The 25,248-nt window shown below is 51.0% G+C and overlaps 1 protein-coding gene across 6 annotated transcripts in view; it reads left to right on the top strand.

The window, feature by feature from the left end:
* LOC132384979 (protein AF-10-like) overlaps nt 1–25,248 on the top strand; it is a 379,099-nt gene that overhangs the window by 290,765 nt on the left and 63,086 nt on the right. For all 6 annotated transcript variants that reach the window (XR_009509047.1, XR_009509048.1, XM_059956683.1 and 3 more), the window contains one exon: nt 24,601–24,789. Coding sequence is in view for 4 of the 6 variants with exons in the window: in XM_059956683.1 (XP_059812666.1) it covers nt 24,601–24,789 (189 nt within the window). In the remaining 2 variants the exon portion in view is untranslated. The remainder of the gene's footprint in view (nt 1–24,600; nt 24,790–25,248) is intronic.

Raw genomic sequence — 25,248 nt, 5'->3', positions numbered from 1 at the left:
CTGTGTCCTCTGGTCCTAGACTCCCCCACTATAGGAAACATCCTCTCCACACCCACGCTATCCATGTCCTCTGTTCCTAGACTCCCCCACTATAGCAAACAACCTCTGCACATCCACTCTATCTGCGTCCTCTGGTCCTAGACTCCCCCACTATAGGAAACATTTTCTCCACATCCCCTGTATCTGTGTCCCCTGGTCCTAGTCTCTCCCACTATAGGAAACATCCTCTCCACATCCACTCTATCTGTGTCCTCTGGTCCTAGACTCTCCCACGATAGGAAACATCCTCTCCACATCCCCTCTATCTGTGTCCTCTGGTCCTAGACTCCCCCACTACAGGAAACATCCTCACCACATCCACTCTATCTGTGCACTCTGGTCCTAGACTCCCCCACTATAGGAAACATCCTCTCCACATCCACTCTGTCTGTGTCCTCTGGTCCTAGACTTCCCCCACTATAGGAAACATCCTCTCCACATCCACTCTATCTGTGTCCTCTGGTCCTAGACTCCCCCACTATAGGAAACATCCTCACCGTGTCCACTCTATCTGTGTCCTCTGGTCCTAGACTCCCCCACTATAGGAAACATCCTCTCCACATCCACTCTATCTGTGTCCTCTGGTCCTAGTCTCCCCCACTATAGGAAACATTCTCTCCACATCCACTCTATCTGTGCCCTCTGGTCCTAGACTCCCCCACTATAGGAAACATCCTCTCCACATCCACACTACCTGTGTCCTCTGGTCCTAGACTCCCCCACTACAGGAAACATCCTCACCACATCCACTCTATCTGTGCCTTCTGGTCCTGGACTCTCCCACTATAGGAACCATCCTCTCCACATCCACTCTGTCTGTGTCCTCTGGTCCTAGACTCTCCCACTATAGGAAACATCCTCTCCACATCCAATCTATCTGTGTCCTCTGGTCCTAGACTCCCCCACTATAGGAAACATCCTCTCCACACCCACGCTATCCATGTCCTCTGTTCCTAGACTCCCCCACTATAGCAAACAACCTCTCCACATCCACTCTATCTGCGTCCTCTGGTCCTAGACTCCCCCACTATAGGAAACATTTTCTCCACATCCCCTGTATCTGTGTCCCCTGGTCCTAGTCTCTCCCACTATAGGAAACATCCTCTCCACATCCACTCTATCTGTGCCCTCTGGTCCTAGCGTCTCCCACTGTAGGAAACATCCTCCACATCCACTCTATCTGTGTCTTCTGGTCCTGGACTCCCCCACTACAGGAAACATCCTCTCCACATCTACTCTATCTGTGTCCTCTGGTCCTAGACTCTCCCACGATAGGAAACATCCTCTCCACATCCCCTCTATCTGTGTCCTCTGGTCCTAGACTCCCCCACTGTAGGAAACATCCTCTCCACATCCACTCTATCTGTGTCCTCTGGTCCTAGACACCCCAACAATAGGAAACATCCTCTCCACATCCACTCTATCTGTGTCCTCTGGTCCTAGACTCCCCCGCTATAGGAAACATCCTCTCCACATCCACTCTGTCTGTGTCCTCTGGTCCTAGACTCTCCCACTATAGGAAACATCCTATCCACATCCACTCTATCTGTGTCCTCTGGTCCTTGACTCCCCCACTACAGGAAACATCCTCTCCACATCCCCTGTATCTGTGTCCCCTGGGCCTAGTCTCTCCCACTATAGGAAACATCCTCTCCACATCCACTCTATCTGTGTCCTCTGGTCCTAGACTCCCCCACTATAGGAAACATCTTCTCCACATCCCCACTATCTGTGTCCTCTGGTCCTAGACTCTCCCACTATAGGAAACATCCTCACCACATCCACTCTATCTGTGCCCTCTGGTCCTAGACTCCCCCACTATAGGAAACATCCTCTCCACATCCACTCTATCTGTTTCCTCTGGTCCTAGACTCCCCCACTATAGGAAACATCCTCTCCACATCCACACTATCTGTGTCCTCTGGTCCTAGACTCCCCCAGTATAGGAAACATCCTCCGCATCCACTGTATCTGTGTCCTCTGGTTCTAGACTGCCCCACCATAGGAAACATCCTCTCCACATCCACTCTATCTGTGCCTTCTGGTCCTAGACTCCCCCACTACAGGAAACATCCTCTCCACATCCACTCTATCTGTGTCCTCTGGTCCTAGACTCCCCCACCATAGGAAACATCTTCTCCACATCCACTCTATCTGTGCCCTCTGTTCCTAGACTCCCCCACTATAGGAAACATCCTCTCCACATCCACACTACCTGTGTCCTCTGGTCCTAGTCTCCCCCACTACAGGAAACATCCTCACCACATCCACTCTATCTGTGCCCTCTGGTCCTAGACTCCCCCACTATAGGAAACATCCACTCCACATCCACTCTGTCTGTGTCCTCTGGTCCTAGACTTCCCCCACTATAGGAAACATCCTCACCACATCCACTCTATCTGTGCCCTCTGGTCCTAGACTCCCCCACTATAGGAAACATCCACTCCACATCCACTCTATCTGTGTCCTCTGGTCCTAGACTCCCCCACTATAGGAAACATCCTCACCGTGTCCACTCTATCTGTGTCCTCTGGTCCTAGACTCCCCCACTATAGGAAACATCCTCTCCACATCCACTCTGTCTGTGTCCTCTGGTCCTAGACTCTCCCACTATAGGAAACATCCTCTCCACATCCACTCTATCTGTGTCCTCTGGTCCTTGACTCCCCCACTACAGGAAACATCCTCTCCACATCCCCTGTATCTGTGTCCCCTGGGCCTAGTCTCTCCCACTATAGGAAACATCCTCTCCACAACCACTCTATCTGTGTCCTCTGGTCCTAGACTCCCCCACTATAGGAAACATCTTCTCCACATCCCCTCTATCTGTGTCCTCTGGTCCTAGACTCTCCCACTATAGGAAACATCCTCACCACATCCACTCTATCTGTGCCCTCTGGTCCTAGACTCCCCCACTATAGGAAACATCCTCTCCACATCCACTCTATCTGTTTCCTCTGGTCCTAGACTCCCCCACTATAGGAAACATCCTCTCCACATCCACACTATCTGTGTCCTCTGGTCCTAGACTCCCCCAGTATAGGAAACATCCTCCGCATCCACTGTATCTGTGTCCTCTGGTTCTAGACTGCCCCACCATAGGAAACATCCTCTCCACATCCACTCTATCTGTGCCTTCTGGTCCTAGACTCCCCCACTACAGGAAACATCCTCTCCACTTCCACTCTATCTGTGTCCTCTGGTCCTAGACTCCCCCACCATAGGAAACATCTTCTCCACATCCACTCTATCTGTGCCCTCTGTTCCTAGACTCCCCCACTATAGGAAACATCCTCTCCACATCCACTCTGTCTGTGTCCTCTGGTCCTAGACTTCCCCCACTATAGGAAACATCCTCTCCACATCCACTCTACCTGTGTCCTCTGGTCCTAGACTCCCCCACTATAGGAAACATCCTCACCGTGTCCACTCTATCTGTGTCCTCTGGTCCTAGACTCCCCCACTATAGGAAACATCCTCTCCACATCCACTCTATCTGTGACCTCTGGTCCTAGTCTCCCCCACTATAGGAAACATTCTCTCCACATCCACTCTATCTGTGCCCTCTGGTCCTAGACTCCCCCACTATAGGAAACATCCTCTCCACATCCACTCTATCTGTGTCCTCTGGTCCTTGACTCCCCCACTACAGGAAACATCCTCTCCACATCCACTCTATCTGTGTCCTCTGGTCCTGGACTCCCTACTATAGGAAACATCCTCTCCACATCCCCTCTATCTGTGTCCTCTGGTCCTGGGCTCTCCCACTATAGGAAACATCCTCTCCTCATCCCCTCTATCTGTGTCCTCTGGTCCTAGACTCTCCCACTATAGGAAACATCCTCTCCACATCCACTCTATCTGTGTCTTCTGGTCCTAGACTCCCCCACTATAGGAAACATCCTCTCCACATCCACACTACCTGTGTCCTCTGGTCCTAGACTCCCCCACTACAGGAAACATCCTCACCACATCCACTCTATCTGTGCCCTCTGGTCCTAGACTGCCCCACCATAGGAAACATCCTCTCCACATCCACTCTATCTGTGCCTTCTGGTCCTGGACTCTCCCACTATAGGAACCATCCTCTCCACATCCACTCTGTCTGTATCCTCTGGTCCTAGACTGTCCCACTACAGGAAACATCCTCTCCACATCCACTCTATCTGTGTCCTCTGGTCCTAGACTCCCCCACTATAGGAAACATCCTCTCCACACCCACGCTATCCATGTCCTCTGTTCCTAGACTCCCCCACTATAGCAAACAACCTCTCCACATCCACTCTATCTGCGTCCTCTGGTCCTAGACTCCCCCACTATAGGAAACATTTTCTCCACATCCCCTGTATCTGTGTCCCCTGGTCCTAGTCTCTCCCACTATAGGAAACATCCTCTCCACATCCACTCTATCTGTGTCCTCTGGTCCTAGTCTCCCCCACTATAGGAAACATTCTCTCCACATCCACTCTATCTGTGCCCTCTGGTCCTAGACTCCCCCACTATAGGAAACATCCTCTCCACTTCCACACTACCTGTGTCCTCTGGTCCTAGACTCCCCCACTACAGGAAACATCCTCACCACATCCACTCTATCTGTGCCCTCTGGTCCTAGACTCCCCCACTATAGGAAACATCCTCTCCACATCCACTCTGTCTGTGTCCTCTGGTCCTAGACTCCCCCAGTATAGGAAACATCCTCCGCATCCACTGTATCTGTGTCCTCTGGTTCTAGACTGCCCCACAATAGGAAACATCCTCTCCACATCCACTCTATCTGTGCCTTCTGGTCCTAGACTCCCCCACTACAGGAAACATCCTCTCCACATCCACTCTATCTGTGTCCTCTGGTCCTAGACTCCCCCACCATAGGAAACATCTTCTCCACATCCACTCTATCTGTGCCCTCTGTTCCTAGACTCCCCCACTATAGGAAACATCCTCTCCACATCCACTCTGTCTGTGTCCTCTGGTCCTAGACTCCCCCACTACAGGAAACATCCTCACCACATCCACTCTGTCTGTGTCCTCTGGTCCTAGACTTCCCCCACTATAGGAAACATCCTCTCCACATCCACTCTATCTGTGTCCTCTGGTCCTAGACTCCCCCACTATAGGAAACATCCTCTCCACATCCACTCTATCTGTGTCCTCTGGTCCTAGACTCCCCCACTATAGGAAACATCTTCTCCACATCCCCTCTATCTGTTTCCTCTGGTCCTGGAATCTCCCACTATAGGAAACATCCTCTCCACATCCACTCTGTCTGTGTCCTCTGGTCCTAGACTCCCCCACTATAGGAAACATACTCTCCACATCCACTCTATCTGTGCCTTCTGGTCCTGGACTCCCCACTATAGGAAACATCCTCTCCACATCCACTCTATCTGTGTCCTCTGGTCCTAGTCTCCCCCACTATAGGAAACATTCTCTCCACATCCACTCTATCTGTGCCCTCTGGTCCTAGACTCCCCCACTATAGGAAACATCCTCTCCACTTCCACACTACCTGTGTCCTCTGGTCCTAGACTCCCCCACTACAGGAAACATCCTCACCACATCCACTCTATCTGTGCCCTCTGGTCCTAGACTCCCCCACTATAGGAAACATCCTCTCCACATCCACTCTGTCTGTGTCCTCTGGTCCTAGACTCCCCCTGTATAGGAAACATCCTCCGCATCCACTGTATCTGTGTCCTCTGGTTCTAGACTGCCCCACAATAGGAAACATCCTCTCCACATCCACTCTATCTGTGCCTTCTGGTCCTAGACTCCCCCACTACAGGAAACATCCTCTCCACATCCACTCTATCTGTGTCCTCTGGTCCTAGACTCCCCCACCATAGGAAACATCTTCTCCACATCCACTCTATCTGTGCCCTCTGTTCCTAGACTCCCCCACTATAGGAAACATCCTCTCCACATCCACTCTGTCTGTGTCCTCTGGTCCTAGACTCCCCCACTACAGGAAACATCCTCACCACATCCACTCTGTCTGTGTCCTCTGGTCCTAGACTTCCCCCACTATAGGAAACATCCTCTCCACATCCACTCTATCTGTGTCCTCTGGTCCTAGACTCCCCCACTATAGGAAACATCCTCTCCACATCCACTCTATCTGTGTCCTCTGGTCCTAGACTCCCCCACTATAGGAAACATCTTCTCCACATCCCCTCTATCTGTTTCCTCTGGTCCTGGAATCTCCCACTATAGGAAACATCCTCTCCACATCCACTCTGTCTGTGTCCTCTGGTCCTAGACTCCCCCACTATAGGAAACATACTCTCCACATCCACTCTATCTGTGCCTTCTGGTCCTGGACTCCCCACTATAGGAAACATCCTCTCCACATCCCCTCTATCTGTGTCCTCTGGTCCTAGACTCTCCCACTATAGGAAACATCCTCACCACATCCACTCTCTCTGTGCCCTCTGGTCCTAGACTCCCCCACTATAGGAAACATCCTCTCCACATCCACTCTCTGTTTCCTCTGGTCCTAGACTCCCCCACTATAGGAAACATCCTCTCCACATCCACACTATCTGTGTCCTCTGGTCCTAGACTGCCCCAGTATAGGAAACATCCTCCGCATCCACTGTATCTGTGTCCTCTGGTTCTAGACTGCCCCACAATAGGAAACATCCTCTCCACATCCACTCTATCTGTGCCTTCTGGTCCTAGACTCCCCCACTACAGGAAACATCCTCTCCACATCCACTCTATCTGTGTCCTCTGGTCCTAGACTCCCCCACCATAGGAAACATCTTCTCCACATCCACTCTATCTGTGCCCTCTGTTCCTAGACTCCCCCACTATAGGAAACATCCTCTCCACATCCACACTACCTGTGTCCTCTGGTCCTAGACTCCCCCACTACAGGAAACATCCTCACCACATCCACTCTGTCTGTGTCCTCTGGTCCTAGACTTCCCCCACTATAGGAAACATCCTCTCCACATCCACTCTATCTGTGTCCTCTGGTCCTAGACTCCCCCACTATAGGAAACATCCTCACCGTGTCCACTCTATCTGTGTCCTCTGGTCCTAGACTCCCCCACTATAGGAAACATCCTCTCCACATCCACTCTATCTGTGACCTCTGGTCCTAGTCTCCCCCACTATAGGAAACATTCTCTCCACATCCACTCTATCTGTGCCCTCTGGTCCTAGACTCCCCCACTATAGGAAACATCCTCTCCACATCCACTCTATCTGTGTCCTCTGGTCCTTGACTCCCCCACTACAGGAAACATCCTCTCCACATCCACTCTATCTGTGTCCTCTGGTCCTGGACTCCCTACTATAGGAAACATCCTCTCCACATCCCCTCTATCTGTGTCCTCAGGTCCTGGGCTCTCCCACTATAGGAAACATCCTCTCCTCATCCCCTCTATCTGTGTCCTCTGGTCCTAGACTCTCCCACTATAGGAAACATCCTCTCCACATCCACTCTATCTGTGCCTTCTGGTCCTGGACTCCCCACTATAGGAAACATTCTCTCCACATCCCCTCTATCTGTGTCCGCTGGTCCTGGACTCTCCCACTATGGGAAACATCCTCTCCACATCCCCTCTATCTGTGTCCTCTGGTCCTAGACTGTCCCACTATAGGAAACATCCTCTCCACATCCAGTCTATCTGTGTCCTCTGGTCCTGGACTCTCCCACTATGGGAAACATCCTCTCCACTTCCCCTCTATCTGTGTCCTCTGGTCCTAGACTCCCTCACTATAGGAAACATCCTCTCCACATCCACTCTATCTGTGTCTTCTGGTCCTGGACTCTCCCACTATAGGAAACATCCTCTCCACATCCACTCTATCTGTGTCCTCTGGTCCTGGCATCTCCCACTATAGGAAACATCCTCTCCACATCCACTCTGTCTGTGTCCTCTGGTCCTAGACTCTCCCACTATAGGAAACATCCTCTCCACATCCAGTCTATCTGTGTCCTCTGGTCCTTGACTCCCCCACTACAGGAAACATCCTCTCCACATCCCCTGTATCTGTGTCCCCTGGGCCTAGTCTCTCCCACTATAGGAAACATCCTCTCGACATCCACTCTATCTGTGTCCTCTGGTCCTAGACTCCCCCACTATAGGAAACATCTTCTCCACATCCCCTCTATCTGTTTCCTCTGGTCCTGGAATCTCCCACTATAGGAAACATCCTCTCCACATCCACTCTGTCTGTGTCCTCTGGTACTAGACTCCCCCACTATAGGAAACATACTCTCCACATCCACTCTATCTGTGCCTTCTGGTCCTGGACTCCCCACTATAGGAAACATCCTCTCCACATCCCCTCTATCTGTGTCCTCTGGTCCTAGACTCTCCCACTATAGGAAACATCCTCACCACATCCACTCTATCTGTGCCCTCTGGTCCTAGACTCCCCCACTATAGGAAACATCCTCTCCACATCCACTCTCTGTTTCCACTGGTCCTAGACTCCCCCACTATAGGAAACATCCTCTCCACATCCACACTATCTGTGTCCTCTGGTCCTAGACTCCCCCAGTATAGGAAACATCCTCCGCATCCACTGTATCTGTGTCCTCTGGTTCTAGACTGCCCCACAATAGGAAACATCCTCTCCACATCCACTCTATCTGTGCCTTCTGGTCCTAGACTCCCCCACTACAGGAAACATCCTCTCCACATCCACTCTATCTGTGTCCTCTGGTCCTAGACTCCCCCACCATAGGAAACATCTTCTCCACATCCACTCTATCTGTGCCCTCTGTTCCTAGACTCCCCCACTATAGGAAACATCCTCTCCACATCCACACTACCTGTGCCCTCTGGTCCTAGACTCCCCCACTATAGGAAACATCCACTCCACATCCACTCTGTCTGTGTCCTCTGGTCCTAGACTTCCCCCACTATGGGAAACATCCTCTCCACATCCACTCTATCTGTGTCCTCTGGTCCTAGACTCCCCCACTATAGGAAACATCCTCACCGTGTCCACTCTATCTGTGTCCTCTGGTCCTAGACTCCCCCACTATAGGAAACATCCTCTCCACATCCACTCTATCTGTGTCCTCTGGTCCTAGTCTCCCCCACTATAGGAAACATTCTCTCCACATCCACTCTATCTGTGCCCTCTGGTCCTAGACTCCCCCACTATAGGAAACATCCTCTCCACTTCCACACTACCTGTGTCCTCTGGTCCTAGACTCCCCCACTACAGGAAACATCCTCACCACATCCACTCTATCTGTGCCCTCTGGTCCTAGACTCTCCCACTATAGGAAACATCCTCTCCACATCCAATCTATCTGTGTCCTCTGGTACTAGACTCCCCCACTATAGGAAACATCCTCTCCACACCCACGCTCTCCATGTCCTCTGTTCCTAGACTCCCCCACTATAGCAAACAACCTCTCCACATCCACTCTATCTGCGTCCTCTGGTCCTAGACTCCCCCACTATAGGAAACATTTTCTCCACATCCCCTGTATCTGTGTCCCCTGGTCCTAGTCTCTCCCACTATAGGAAACATCCTCTCCACATCCACTCTATCTGTGCCCTCTGGTCCTAGCGTCTCCCACTGTAGGAAACATCCTCCACATCCACTCTATCTGTGTCTTCTGGTCCTGGACTCCCCCACTATAGGAAACATCCTCTCCACATCCACTCTATCTGTGTCCTCTGGTCCTAGACTCTCCCACGATAGGAAACATCCTCTCCACATCCCCTCTATCTGTGTCCTCTGGTCCTAGACTCCCCCACTGTACGAAACATCCTCTCCACATCCACTCTATCTGTGTCCTCTGGTCCTAGACACCCCAACAATAGGAAACATCCTCTCCACATCCACTCTATCTGTGTCCTCTGGTCCTAGTCTCCCCCGCTATAGGAAACATCCTCTCCATATCCACTCTATCTGTGTCCTCTGGTCCTAGACTCCCCCAGTATAGGAAACATCCTCTCCACATCCACTCTATCTGTGTCCTCTGGTCCTGGCATCTCCCACTATAGGAAACATCCTCTCCACATCCACTCTGTCTGTGTCCTCTGGTCCTAGACTCTCCCACTATAGGAAACATCCTCTCCACATCCACTCTATCTGTGTCCTCTGGTCCTTGACTCCCCCACTACAGGAAACATCCTCTCCACATCCCCTGTATCTGTGTCCCCTGGGCCTAGTCTCTCCCACTATAGGAAACATCCTCTCCACATCCACTCTATCTGTGTCCTCTGGTCCTTGACTCCCCCACTATAGGAAACATCTTCTCCACATCCCCTCTATCTGTTTCCTCTGGTCCTGGAATCTCCCACTATAGGAAACATCCTCTCCACATCCACTCTGTCTGTGTCCTCTGGTCCTAGACTCCCCCACTATAGGAAACATACTCTCCACATCCACTCTATCTGTGCCTTCTGGTCCTGGACTCCCCACTATAGGAAACATCCTCTCCACATCCCCTCTATCTGTGTCCTCTGGTCCTAGACTCTCCCACTATAGGAAACATCCTCACGACATCCACTCTATCTGTGCCCTCTGGTCCTAGACTCCCCCACTATAGGAAACATCCTCTCCACATCCACTCTATCTGTTTCCTCTGGTCCTAGACTCCCCCACTATAGGAAACATCCTCTCCACATCCACACTATCTGTGTCCTCTGGTCCTAGACTCCCACAGTATAGGAAACATCCTCCGCATCCACTGTATCTGTGTCCTCTGGTTCTAGACTGCCCCACAATAGGAAACATCCTCTCCACATCCACTATATCTGTGCCTTCTGGTCCTAGACTCCCCCACTACAGGAAACATCCTCTCCACATCCACTCTATCTGTGTCGTCTGGTCCTAGACTCCCCCACCATAGGAAACATCTTCTCCACATCCACTCTATCTGTGCCCTCTGTTCCTAGACTCCCCCACTATAGGAAACATCCTCTCCACATCCACACTACCTGTGTCCTCTGGTCCTAGACTCCCCCACTACAGGAAACATCCTCACCACATCCACTCTATCTGTGCCCTCTGGTCCTAGACTCCCCCACTATAGGAAACATCCACTCCACATCCACTCTGTCTGTGTCCTCTGGTCCTAGACTTCCCCCACTATAGGAAACATCCTCTCCACATCCACTCTATCTGTGTCCTCTGGTCCTAGACTCCCCCACTATAGGAAACATCCTCACCGTGTCCACTCTATCTGTGTCCTCTGGTCCTAGACTCCCCCACTATAGGAAACATCCTCTCCACATCCACTCTATCTGTGACCTCTGGTCCTAGTCTCCCCCACTATAGGAAACATTCTCTCCACATCCACTCTATCTGTGCCCTCTGGTCCTAGACTCCCCCACTATAGGAAACATCCTCTCCACATCCACTCTATCTGTGTCCTCTGGTCCTTGACTCCCCCACTACAGGAAACATCCTCTCCACATCCACTCTATCTGTGTCCTCTGGTCCTGGACTCCCTACTATAGGAAACATCCTCTCCACATCCCCTCTATCTGTGTCCTCAGGTCCTGGGCTCTCCCACTATAGGAAACATCCTCTCCTCATCCCCTCTATCTGTGTCCTCTGGTCCTAGACTCTCCCACTATAGGAAACATCCTCTCCACATCCACTCTATCTGTGCCTTCTGGTCCTGGACTCCCCACTATAGGAAACATTCTCTCCACATCCCCTCTATCTGTGTCCGCTGGTCCTGGACTCTCCCACTATGGGAAACATCCTCTCCACATCCCCTCTATCTGTGTCCTCTGGTCCTAGACTGTCCCACTATAGGAAACATCCGCTCCACATCCAGTCTATCTGTGTCCTCTGGTCCTGGACTCTCCCACTATGGGAAACATCCTCTCCACTTCCCCTCTATCTGTGTCCTCTGGTCCTAGACTCCCTCACTATAGGAAACATCCTCTCCACATCCACTCTATCTGTGTCTTCTGGTCCTGGACTCTCCCACTATAGGAAACATCCTCCACATCCACTCTATCTGTGACCTCTGGTCCTAGTCTCCCCCACTATAGGAAACATTCTCTCCACATCCACTCTATCTGTGCCCTCTGGTCCTAGACTCCCCCACTATAGGAAACATCCTCTCCACATCCACTCTATCTGTGTCCTCTGGTCCTTGACTCCCCCACTACAGGAAACATCCTCTCCACATCCACTCTATCTGTGTCCTCTGGTCCTGGACTCCCTACTATAGGAAACATCCTCTCCACATCCCCTCTATCTGTGTCCTCAGGTCCTGGGCTCTCCCACTATAGGAAACATCCTCTCCTCATCCCCTCTATCTGTGTCCTCTGGTCCTAGACTCTCCCACTATAGGAAACATCCTCTCCACATCCACTCTATCTGTGCCTTCTGGTCCTGGACTCCCCACTATAGGAAACATTCTCTCCACATCCCCTCTATCTGTGTCCGCTGGTCCTGGACTCTCCCACTATGGGAAACATCCTCTCCACATCCCCTCTATCTGTGTCCTCTGGTCCTAGACTGTCCCACTATAGGAAACATCCTCTCCACATCCAGTCTATCTGTGTCCTCTGGTCCTGGACTCTCCCACTATGGGAAACATCCTCTCCACTTCCCCTCTATCTGTGTCCTCTGGTCCTAGACTCCCTCACTATAGGAAACATCCTCTCCACATCCACTCTATCTGTGTCTTCTGGTCCTGGACTCTCCCACTATAGGAAACATCCTCCACATCCTCTGTATCTGTTTCCTCTGGTCCTAGACTCCCCCACTATAGGAAACATCCTCTCCACATCCACACTATCTGTGTCCTCTGGTCCTAGACTCCCCCAGTATAGGAAACATCCTCCACATCCACTGTATCTGTGTCCTCTGGTCCTAGACTGCCCCACCATAGGAAACATCCTCTCCACATCCACTCTATCTGTGCCTTCTGGTCCTAGACTACCCACTACAGGAAACATCCTCTCCACATCCACTCTATCTGTGTCCTCTGGTCCTAGACTCCCCCACTATAGGAAACATCCTCTCCACATCCACTCTATCTGTGCCCTCTGGTCCTAGACTCCCCCACTATAGGAAACATCCTCTCCACATCCACACTATCTGTGTCCTCTGGTCCTAGACTGCCCCACCATAGGAAACATCCTCTCCACATCCACTCTATCTGTGCCCTCTGGTCCTAGACTCCCCCACTACAGGAAACATCCTCTCCACATCCACTCTATCTGTGTCCTCTGGTCCTAGACTCCCCCACTATAGGAAACATCCTCTCCACATCCACTCTATCTGTGCCCTCTGGTCCTAGACTCCCCCACTATAGGAAACATCCTCTCCACATCCACACTATCTGTGTCCTCTGGTCCTAGACTCCCCCACTACAGGAAACATCCTCACCACATCCACTCTATCTGTGCCCTCTGGTCCTAGACTCTCCCACTATAGGAAACATCCTCTCCACATCCACTCTATCTGTGTCTTCTGGTCCTAGACTCCCCCACTATAGGAAACATCCTCTCCACATCCCCTGTATCTGTGTCCCCTGGTCCTAGTCTCTCCCACTATAGGAAACATCCTCTCCACATCCCCTCTATCTGTGTCCTCTGGTCCTAGACTCCCCCACTATAGGAAACATACTCTCCACATCCACTCTATCTGTGCCTTCTGGTCCTGGACTCCCCACTATAGGAAACATTCTCTCCACATCCCCTCTATCTGTGTCCTCTGGTCCTGGACTCTCCCACTATGGGAAACATCCTCTCCACATCCCCTCTATCTGTGTCCTCTGGTCCTAGACTCTCCCACTATAGGAAACATCCTCTCCACATCCAGTCTATCTGTATCCTCTGGTCCTAGACTCCCCCACTATAGGAAACATCCTCTCCACATCCACACTATCTGTGTCCTCTGGTCCTAGACTCCCCCAGTATAGGAAACATCCTCCACATCCACTGTATCTGTGTCCTCTGGTCCTAGACTGCCCCACCATAGGAAACATCCTCTCCACATCCACTCTATCTGTGCCTTCTGGTCCTAGACTCCCCCACTACAGGAAACATCCTCTCCACATCCACTCTATCTGTGTCCTCTGGTCCTAGACTCCCCCACTATAGGAAACATCCTCTCCACATCCACTCTATCTGTGCCCTCTGGTCCTAGACTCCCCCACTATAGGAAACATCCTCTCCACATCCACACTATCTGTGTCCTCTGGTCCTAGACTCCCCCACTACAGGAAACATCCTCACCACATCCACTCTATCTGTGCCCTCTGGTCCTAGACTCTCCCACTATAGGAAACATCCTCTCCACATCCACTCTATCTGTGTCTTCTGGTCCTAGACTCCCCCACTATAGGAAACATCCTCTCCACATCCCCTGTATCTGTGTCCCCTGGTCCTAGTCTCTCCCACTATAGGAAACATCCTCTCCACATCCCCTCTATCTGTGTCCTCTGGTCCTAGACTCCCCCACTATAGGAAACATACTCTCCACATCCACTCTATCTGTGCCTTCTGGTCCTGGACTCCCCACTATAGGAAACATTCTCTCCACATCCCCTCTATCTGTGTCCTCTGGTCCTGGACTCTCCCACTATGGGAAACATCCTCTCCACATCCCCTCTATCTGTGTCCTCTGGTCCTAGACTCTCCCACTATAGGAAACATCCTCTCCACATCCAGTCTATCTGTATCCTCTGGTCCTGGACTCCCCCACTATAGGAAACATCCTCTCCACATCCACACTATCTGTGTCCTCTGGTCCTAGACTCCCCCACTACAGGAAACATCTTCTCCACATCCACAGTATCTGTGTCCTCTGGTCCTAGACTCCCCCACTACAGGAAACATCCTCTCCACATCCACTCTATCTGTGTCCTCTGGTCCTAGACTCCCCCAGTATAGGAAACATCCTCTCCACATCCACTCTATCTGTGCCCTCTGTTCCTAGACTCCCCCACTATAGGAAACATCCTCTCTACATCCACACTATCTGTGTCCTCTGGTCCTAGACTCCCCCACTACAGGAAACATCTTCTCCACATCCACAGTATCTGTGCCCTCTGTTCCTAGACTCTCCCACTATAGGAAACATCCTCACCGGGTCCACTCTATCTGTGTCCTCTTGTCGTGGACTCTCCCACTACAGGAAACATCCTCTCCATATCCACTCTATCTGTGTCCTCTGGTCCTAGACTCCCCCACTATAGGAAACATTCTCTCCACATCCCCTCTATCTGTGTCCTCTGGTCCTGGACTCTCCCACTATGGGAAACATCCTCTCCACATCCCCTCTATCTGTGTCCTCTGGTCCTAGACTCCCCCACTATAGGAAACATCCTCTCCACATCCACACTATCTGTGTCCTCTGGTCCTAGACTCCCCCACTACAGGAAACATCCTCTCCACGTCCATTCTATCTGTGTCCTCTGGTCCTAGACTCCCCCACTATAGGAAACATCCTCTCCACGTCCATTCTATCTGTGTCCTCTGGTCCTAGACTCCCTCACTATAGGAAACATCCTCTCCACATCCACTCTATCTGTGTCTTCTGGTCCTGGACTCTCCCACTATAGGAAACATCCTCCACATCCACTGTATCTGTTTCCTCTGGTCCTAGACTCCCCCAGTATAGGAAACATCCTCCGCATCCACTGTATCTGTGTCCTCTGGTCCTAGACTGCCCCACCATAGGAAACATCCTCTCCACATCCATTCTATCTGTGCCTTCTGGTCCTGGACTCTCCCACTATAGGAACCATCCTCTCCACATCCACTCTGTCTGTGTCCTCTGGTCCTAGACTCTCCCACTATAGGAAACATCCTCTCCACATCCAATCTATCTGTGTCCTCTGGTCCTAGACTCCCCCACTATAGGAAACATCCTCTCCACACCCACGCTATCCATGTCCTCTGTTCCTAGACTCCCCCACTATAGCAAACAACCTCTCCACATCCACTCTATCTGTGTCCTCTGGTCCTAGACTCCCCCACTATAGGAAACATTTTCTCCACATCCCCTGTATCTGTGTCCCCTGGTCCTAGTCTCTCCCACTATAGGAAACATCCTCTCCACATCCACTCTATCTGTGCCCTCTGGTCCTAGCGTCTCCCACTGTAGGAAACATCCTCCACATCCACTCTATCTGTGTCTTCTGGTCCTGGACTCCCCCACTATAGGAAACATCCTCTCCACATCCACTCTATCTGTGTCCTCTGGTCCTAGACTCTCCCACGATAGGAAACATCCTCTCCACATCCCCTCTATCTGTGTCCTCTGTTCCTAGACTCCCCCACTATAGGAAACATCCTCTCCACATCCACTCTATCTGTGTCCTCTGGTCCTAGACACCCCAACAATAGGAAACATCCTCTCCACATCCACTCTATCTGTGCCTTCTGGTCCTGGACTCCCCACTATAGGAAACATCCTCTCCACATCCCCTCTATCTGTGTCCTCTGGTCCTAGACTCTCCCACTATAGGAAACATCCTCACCACATCCACTCTATCTGTGCCCTCTGGTCCTAGACTCCCCCACTATAGGAAACATCCTCTCCACATCCACTCTGTCTGTGTCCTCTGGTCCTAGACTCCCCCACTATAGGAAACATACTCTCCACATCCACTCTATCTGTGCCCTCTGGTCCTAGCGTCTCCCACTGTAGGAAACATCCTCCACATCCACTCTATCTGTGTCCTCTGGTCCTGGCATCTCCCACTATAGGAAACATCCTCTCCACATCCACTCTATCTGTGTCCTCTGGTCCTTGACTCCCCCACTACAGGAAACATCTTCTCCACATCCCCTGTATCTGTGTCCCCTGGTCCTAGTCTCTCCCACTATAGGAAAGATCCTCTCCACATCCCCTCTATCTGTTTCCTCTGGTCCTGGAATCTCCCACTATAGGAAACATCCTCTCCACATCCACTCTGTCTGTGTCCTCTGGTCCTAGACTCCCCCACTATAGGAAACATACTCTCCACATCCACTCTATCTGTGCCTTCTGGTCCTGGACTCCCCACTATAGGAAACATCCTCTCCACATCCCCTCTATCTGTGTCCTCTGGTTCTAGACTCTCCCACTATAGGAAACATCCTCACCACATCCACTCTATCTGTGCCCTCTGGTCCTAGACTCCCCCACTATAGGAAACATCCTCTCCACATCCACTCTGTCTGTGTCCTCTGGTCCTAGACTCCCCCACTATAGGAAACATACTCTCCACATCCACTCTATCTGTGCCTTCTGGTCCTGGACTCCCCACTATAGGAAACATCCTCTCCACATCCCCTCTATCTGTGTCCTCTGGTCCTAGACTCTCCCACTATAGGAAACATCCTCACCACATCCACTCTATCTGTGCCCTCTGGTCCTAGACTCCCCCACTATAGGAAACATCCTCTCCACATCCACTCTGTCTGTGTCCTCTGGTCCTAGACTTCCCCCACTATAGGAAACATCCTCTCCACATCCACTCTATCTGTGTCCTCTGGTCCTAGACTCCCCCACTATAGGAAACATCCTCACCGTGTCCACTCTATCTGTGTCCTCTTGTCGTGGACTCTCCCACTATGGGAAACATCCTCTCCACATCCACTCTATCTGTGCCTTCTGGTCCTAGACTCCCCCACTATAGGAAACATCCTCTCCACATCCACACTATCTCTGTCCTCTGGTCCTAGACTCCCCCACTACAGGAAACATCCTCTCCACATCCACTCTATCTGTGCCCTCTGTTCCTAGACTCTCCCACTACAGGAAACATCCTCACCGTCTCCACTCTATCTGTGTCCTCTTGTCGTGGACTCTCCCACTACAGGAAACATCCTCTCCATATCCACTCTATCTGTGTCCTCTGGTCCTAGACTCCCCCACTATCGGAAACGTTCTCTCCACATCCCCTCTATCTGTGTCCTCTGGTCCTGGACTCTCCCACTATGGGAAACATCCTCTCCACATCCCCTCTATCTGTGTCCTCTGGTCCTAGACTCTCCCACTATAGGAAACATCCTCTCCACATCCACTCTATCTGTGTCCTCTGGTCCTAGACTCCCCCACTATAGGAAACATCCTCTCCACATCCACACTATCTGTGTCCTCTGGTCCTAGACTCCCCCACTACAGGAAACATCCTCTCCACATCCACTCTATCTGTGTCCTCTGGTCCTAGACTCCCCCACTATAGGAAACATCCTCTCCACATCCACTCTATCTGTGCCCTCTGTTCCTAGACTCCCCCACTATAGGAAACATCCTCTCCACATCCACACTATCTGTGTCCTCTGGTCCGAGACTCCCCCACTACAGGAAACATCCTCTCCACATCCACTCTATCTGTGTCCTCTGGTCCTAGACTCCCCCACTATAGGAAACATCCTCTCCACATCCACTCTATCTGTGCCCTCTGTTCCTAGACTCCCCCACTATAGGAAACATCCTCTCCACATCCACACTATCTGTGTCCTCTGGTCCTAGACTCCCCCACTATAGGAAACATCCTCTCCACATCCACACTATCTGTGTCCTCTGGTCCTAGACTCCCCCAGTATAGGAAACATCCTCCACATCCACTGTATCTGTGTCCTCTGGTCCTAGACTGCCCCACCATAGGAAACATCCTCTCCACATCCACTCTATCTGTGCCTTCTGGTCCTAGACTCCCCCACTACAGGAAACATCCTCTCCACATCCACTCTATCTGTGTCCTCTGGTCCTAGACTCCCCCACTATAGGAAACATCCTCTCCACATCCACTCTATCTGTGCCCTCTGGTCCTAGACTCCCCCACTATAGGAAACATCCTCTCCACATCCACACTATCTGTGTCCTCTGGTCCTAGACTGCCCCACCATAGGAAACATCCTCTCCACATCCACTCTATCTGTGCCTTCTGGTCCTAGACTCCCCCACTACAGGAAACATCCTCTCCACATCCACTCTATCTGTGTCCTCTGGTCCTAGACTCCCCCACTATAGGAAACATCCTCTCCACATCCACTCTATCTGTGCCCTCTGGTCCTAGACTCCCCCACTATAGGAAACATCCTCTCCACATCCACACTATCTGTGTCCTCTGGTCCTAGACTCCCCCACTACAGGAAACATCCTCACCACATCCACTCTATCTGTGCCCTCTGGTCCTAGACTCTCCCACTATAGGAAACATCCTCTCCACATCCACTCTATCTGTGTCTTCTGGTCCTAGACTCCCCCACTATAGGAAACATCCTCTCCACATCCCCTGTATCTGTGTCCCCTGGTCCTAGTCTCTCCCACTATAGGAAACATCCTCTCCACATCCCCTCTATCTGTGTCCTCTGGTCCTAGACTCCCCCACTATAGGAAACATACTCTCCACATCCACTCTATCTGTGCCTTCTGGTCCTGGACTCCCCACTATAGGAAACATTCTCTCCACATCCCCTCTATCTGTGTCCTCTGGTCCTGGACTCTCCCACTATGGGAAACATCCTCTCCACATCCCCTCTATCTGTGTCCTCTGGTCCTAGACTCTCCCACTATAGGAAACATCCTCTCCACATCCAGTCTATCTGTATCCTCTGGTCCTAGACTCCCCCACTATAGGAAACATCCTCTCCACATCCACACTATCTGTGTCCTCTGGTCCTAGACTCCCCCAGTATAGGAAACATCCTCCACATCCACTGTATCTGTGTCCTCTGGTCCTAGACTGCCCCACCATAGGAAACATCCTCTCCACATCCACTCTATCTGTGCCTTCTGGTCCTAGACTCCCCCACTACAGGAAACATCCTCTCCACATCCACTCTATCTGTGTCCTCTGGTCCTAGACTCCCCCACTATAGGAAACATCCTCTCCACATCCACTCTATCTGTGCCCTCTGGTCCTAGACTCCCCCACTATAGGAAACATCCTCTCCACATCCACACTATCTGTGTCCTCTGGTCCTAGACTCCCCCACTACAGGAAACATCCTCACCACATCCACTCTATCTGTGCCCTCTGGTCCTAGACTCTCCCACTATAGGAAACATCCTCTCCACATCCACTCTATCTGTGTCTTCTGGTCCTAGACTCCCCCACTATAGGAAACATCCTCTCCACATCCCCTGTATCTGTGTCCCCTGGTCCTAGTCTCTCCCACTATAGGAAACATCCTCTCCACATCCCCTCTATCTGTGTCCTCTGGTCCTAGACTCCCCCACTATAGGAAACATACTCTCCACATCCACTCTATCTGTGCCTTCTGGTCCTGGACTCCCCACTATAGGAAACATTCTCTCCACATCCCCTCTATCTGTGTCCTCTGGTCCTGGACTCTCCCACTATGGGAAACATCCTCTCCACATCCCCTCTATCTGTGTCCTCTGGTCCTAGACTCTCCCACTATAGGAAACATCCTCTCCACATCCAGTCTATCTGTATCCTCTGGTCCTAGACTCCCCCACTATAGGAAACATCCTCTCCACATCCACACTATCTGTGTCCTCTGGTCCTAGACTCCCCCACTACAGGAAACATCTTCTCCACATCCACAGTATCTGTGTCCTCTGGTCCTAGACTCCCCCACTACAGGAAACATCCTCTCCACATCCACTCTATCTGTGTCCTCTGGTCCTAGACTCCCCCAGTATAGGAAACATCCTCTCCACATCCACTCTATCTGTGCCCTCTGTTCATAGACTCCCCCACTATAGGAAACATCCTCTCTACATCCACACTATCTGTGTCCTCTGGTCCTAGACTCCCCCACTACAGGAAACATCTTCTCCACATCCACAGTATCTGTGCCCTCTGTTCCTAGACTCTCCCACTATAGGAAACATCCTCACCGGGTCCACTCTATCTGTGTCCTCTTGTCGTGGACTCTCCCACTACAGGAAACATCCTCTCCATATCCACTCTATCTGTGTCCTCTGGTCCTAGACTCCCCCACTATAGGAAACATTCTCTCCACATCCCCTCTATCTGTGTCCTCTGGTCCTGGACTCTCCCACTATGGGAAACATCCTCTCCACATCCCCTCTATCTGTGTCCTCTGGTCCTAGACTCCCCCACTATAGGAAACATCCTCTCCACATCCACACTATCTGTGTCCTCTGGTCCTAGACTCCCCCACTACAGGAAACATCCTCTCCACGTCCATTCTATCTGTGTCCTCTGGTCCTAGACTCCCCCACTATAGGAAACATCCTCTCCACGTCCATTCTATCTGTGTCCTCTGGTCCTAGACTCCCTCACTATAGGAAACATCCTCTCCACATCCACTCTATCTGTGTCTTCTGGTCCTGGACTCTCCCACTATAGGAAACATCCTCCACATCCACTGTATCTGTTTCCTCTGGTCCTAGACTCCCCCAGTATAGGAAACATCCTCCGCATCCACTGTATCTGTGTCCTCTGGTCCTAGACTGCCCCACCATAGGAAACATCCTCTCCACATCCATTCTATCTGTGCCTTCTGGTCCTGGACTCTCCCACTATAGGAACCATCCTCTCCACATCCACTCTGTCTGTGTCCTCTGGTCCTAGACTCTCCCACTATAGGAAACATCCTCTCCACATCCAATCTATCTGTGTCCTCTGGTCCTAGACTCCCCCACTATAGGAAACATCCTCTCCACACCCACGCTATCCATGTCCTCTGTTCCTAGACTCCCCCACTATAGCAAACAACCTCTCCACATCCACTCTATCTGTGTCCTCTGGTCCTAGACTCCCCCACTATAGGAAACATTTTCTCCACATCCCCTGTATCTGTGTCCCCTGGTCCTAGTCTCTCCCACTATAGGAAACATCCTCTCCACATCCACTCTATCTGTGCCCTCTGGTCCTAGCGTCTCCCACTGTAGGAAACATCCTCCACATCCACTCTATCTGTGTCTTCTGGTCCTGGACTCCCCCACTATAGGAAACATCCTCTCCACATCCACTCTATCTGTGTCCTCTGGTCCTAGACTCTCCCACGATAGGAAACATCCTCTCCACATCCCCTCTATCTGTGTCCTCTGTTCCTAGACTCCCCCACTATAGGAAACATCCTCTCCACATCCACTCTATCTGTGTCCTCTGGTCCTAGACACCCCAACAATAGGAAACATCCTCTCCACATCCACTCTATCTGTGCCTTCTGGTCCTGGACTCCCCACTATAGGAAACATCCTCTCCACATCCCCTCTATCTGTGTCCTCTGGTCCTAGACTCTCCCACTATAGGAAACATCCTCACCACATCCACTCTATCTGTGCCCTCTGGTCCTAGACTCCCCCACTATAGGAAACATCCTCTCCACATCCACTCTGTCTGTGTCCTCTGGTCCTAGACTCCCCCACTATAGGAAACATACTCTCCACATCCACTCTATCTGTGCCCTCTGGTCCTAGCGTCTCCCACTGTAGGAAACATCCTCCACATCCACTCTATCTGTGTCCTCTGGTCCTGGCATCTCCCACTATAGGAAACATCCTCTCCACATCCACTCTATCTGTGTCCTCTGGTCCTTGACTCCCCCACTACAGGAAACATCTTCTCCACATCCCCTGTATCTGTGTCCCCTGGTCCTAGTCTCTCCCACTATAGGAAAGATCCTCTCCACATCCCCTCTATCTGTTTCCTCTGGTCCTGGAATCTCCCACTATAGGAAACATCCTCTCCACATCCACTCTGTCTGTGTCCTCTGGTCCTAGACTCCCCCACTATAGGAAACATACTCTCCACATCCACTCTATCTGTGCCCTCTGGTCCTAGACTCCCCCACTATAGGAAACATCCTCTCCACATCCACTCTGTCTGTGTCCTCTGGTCCTAGACTCCCCCACTATAGGAAACATACTCTCCACATGCACTCTATCTGTGCCTTCTGGTCCTGGACTCCCCACTATAGGAAACATCCTCTCCACATCCCCTCTATCTGTGTCCTCTGGTCCTAGACTCTCCCACTATAGGAAACATCCTCACCACATCCACTCTATCTGTGCCCTCTGGTCCTAGACTCCCCCACTATAGGAAACATCCTCTCCACATCCACTCTGTCTGTGTCTTCTGGTCCTAGACTTCCCCCACTATAGGAAACATCCTCTCCACATCCACTCTATCTGTGTCCTCTGGTCCTAGACTCCCCCACTATAGGAAACATCCTCACCGTGTCCACTCTATCTGTGTCCTCTTGTCGTGGACTCTCCCACTATGGGAAACATCCTCTCCACATCCACTCTCTCTGTGCCTTCTGGTCCTAGACTCCCCCACTATAGGAAACATCCTCTCCACATCCACACTATCTCTGTCCTCTGGTCCTAGACTCCCCCACTACAGGAAACATCCTCTCCACATCCACTCTATCTGTGCCCTCTGTTCCTAGACTCTCCCACTACAGGAAACATCCTCTCCATATACACTCTATCTGTGTCCTCTGGTCCTAGACTCCCCCACTATCGGAAACGTTCTCTCCACATCCCCTCTATCTGTGTCCTCTGGTCCTGGACTCTCCCACTATGGGAAACATCCTCTCCACATCCCCTCTATCTGTGTCCTCTGGTCCTAGACTCCCCCACTATAGGAAACATCCTCTCCACATCCACACTATCTGTGTCCTCTGGTCCTAGACTCCCCCACTACAGGAAACATCCTCTCCACATCCACTCTATCTGTGTCCTCTGGTCCTAGACTCCCCCACTATAGGAAACATCCTCTCCACATCCATTCTATCTGTGCCCTCTGTTCCTAGACTCCCCCACTATAGGAAACATCCTCTCCACATCCACACTATCTGTGTCCTCTGGTCCTAGACTCCCCCACTACAGGAAACATCCTCTCCACATCCACTCTATCTGTGTCCTCTGGTCCTAGACTCCCCCACTATAGGAAACATCCTCTCCACATCCACTCTATCTGTGCCCTCTGTTCCTAGACTCCCCCACTATAGGAAACATCCTCTCCACATCCACACTATCTGTGTCCTCTGGTCCTAGACTCCCCCACTATAGGAAACATCCTCTCCACATCCAATCTATCTGTGCCCGCTGTTCCTAGACTCTCCCACTATATAGGATACATCCTCACCGTGTCCACTCTATCTCGGCCTTTCAATATTCAGTGGGTTTCAACGATACTTCCCCCCCCCCCCACTGCATTCTTCTAAACTCTAGTGAGTATAGGCCGAGAGCCATCGAACACTCCTCATATGTTAACCTTTTCACTCCCAGAATCATTCTCATGAACCTCGTCCAGATCCTCTCCAATGCCAGCACATCTTGTCCAATATAAGGGGCCCAAAGCTGCTCACAGTACTGCAAATGTGGTCTGACCAATGCTTTACAAAGCCTTAGCATTACATCTTTTTTATTCTAGCCCTCTCGAAATGAATGCCAACCACGTGGGTTTCCTCCTGATAACTTCCACATTCCTAAGACATATGGGTGGTAGGTTAATGTGGAAGGGCCTGTTAACCATGCTATATCTCTAAATAAATTAAAATAAAATAAAATAATGTGAAAGAGAGCATATTGTGAATACTGAGTATGGTTTGCTTTATCTGAAGAGGTGTAAGTTCTCCTGTTTGGGATTCTGCTTCTTGATCGTGTCGATAACATTTGAAGGGTGTAAGAAAATGACTGACTTGATCTCTTTAACCTTCCCAGTTGTGGATATGTTAAAGTCTCTGCACCTGCTGCAGTTGGACAACCGGCGTCTACAGGAACAGATCATGAGTCTCTCAGCCAAGAAAGAGCGGCTTCAGCTTCTGAATGTCCAGCTATCCGTCCCCTTTGCCAGCGTGACATCAACCAATGGCCCGTCCTCCCAAGCACATTTAATGAGTTCCCAAAACGGTAAGGAGTGCTTCCTCATTGGTGGACTGTCCACATGAGAGGGAGACTGAATGACAGGGAGCTTGAAGGGTTTAAGAAGGGTCAGTCTTAGCTGAGATACCATGTTGGCTGTTGCATTTATTAGCAGTGAAGCGTTGAAGACTCTTTGGATATAGAGTGACAAAATGACAGGATCATAATTTGTGACAGAGAGATCCCTCACCAGTTTATCAGCACAACCCAGTAAATCCAATTACAAACCAGGAGTGGTTGGAGAGCCGTGGGTGGGACGGATAGGGGAACAGGGCTTCTTTTTGTTGTTTGTTGAGTTCTGTGTTCTTGGTAGTGACACTTGCAGGCTACCCCCAGCACATCCCTAGATGTTGTTATTGCAAACAACTCATTTTACTGTATGTTTCAATGTACATGTGATAAATAAATGAATTTGAATCTGAGAGAAAAATGGAGAGAAAAGTTGTG

This window comes from Hypanus sabinus, chromosome X1, assembly GCF_030144855.1.
Source record: "Hypanus sabinus isolate sHypSab1 chromosome X1, sHypSab1.hap1, whole genome shotgun sequence".
Classification (NCBI taxonomy): Eukaryota; Metazoa; Chordata; class Chondrichthyes; order Myliobatiformes; family Dasyatidae; genus Hypanus; species Hypanus sabinus.
The sequence above is the reverse complement of the archived record's forward strand: the minus strand, read 5'-3'. Positions and strand labels throughout refer to the sequence as shown.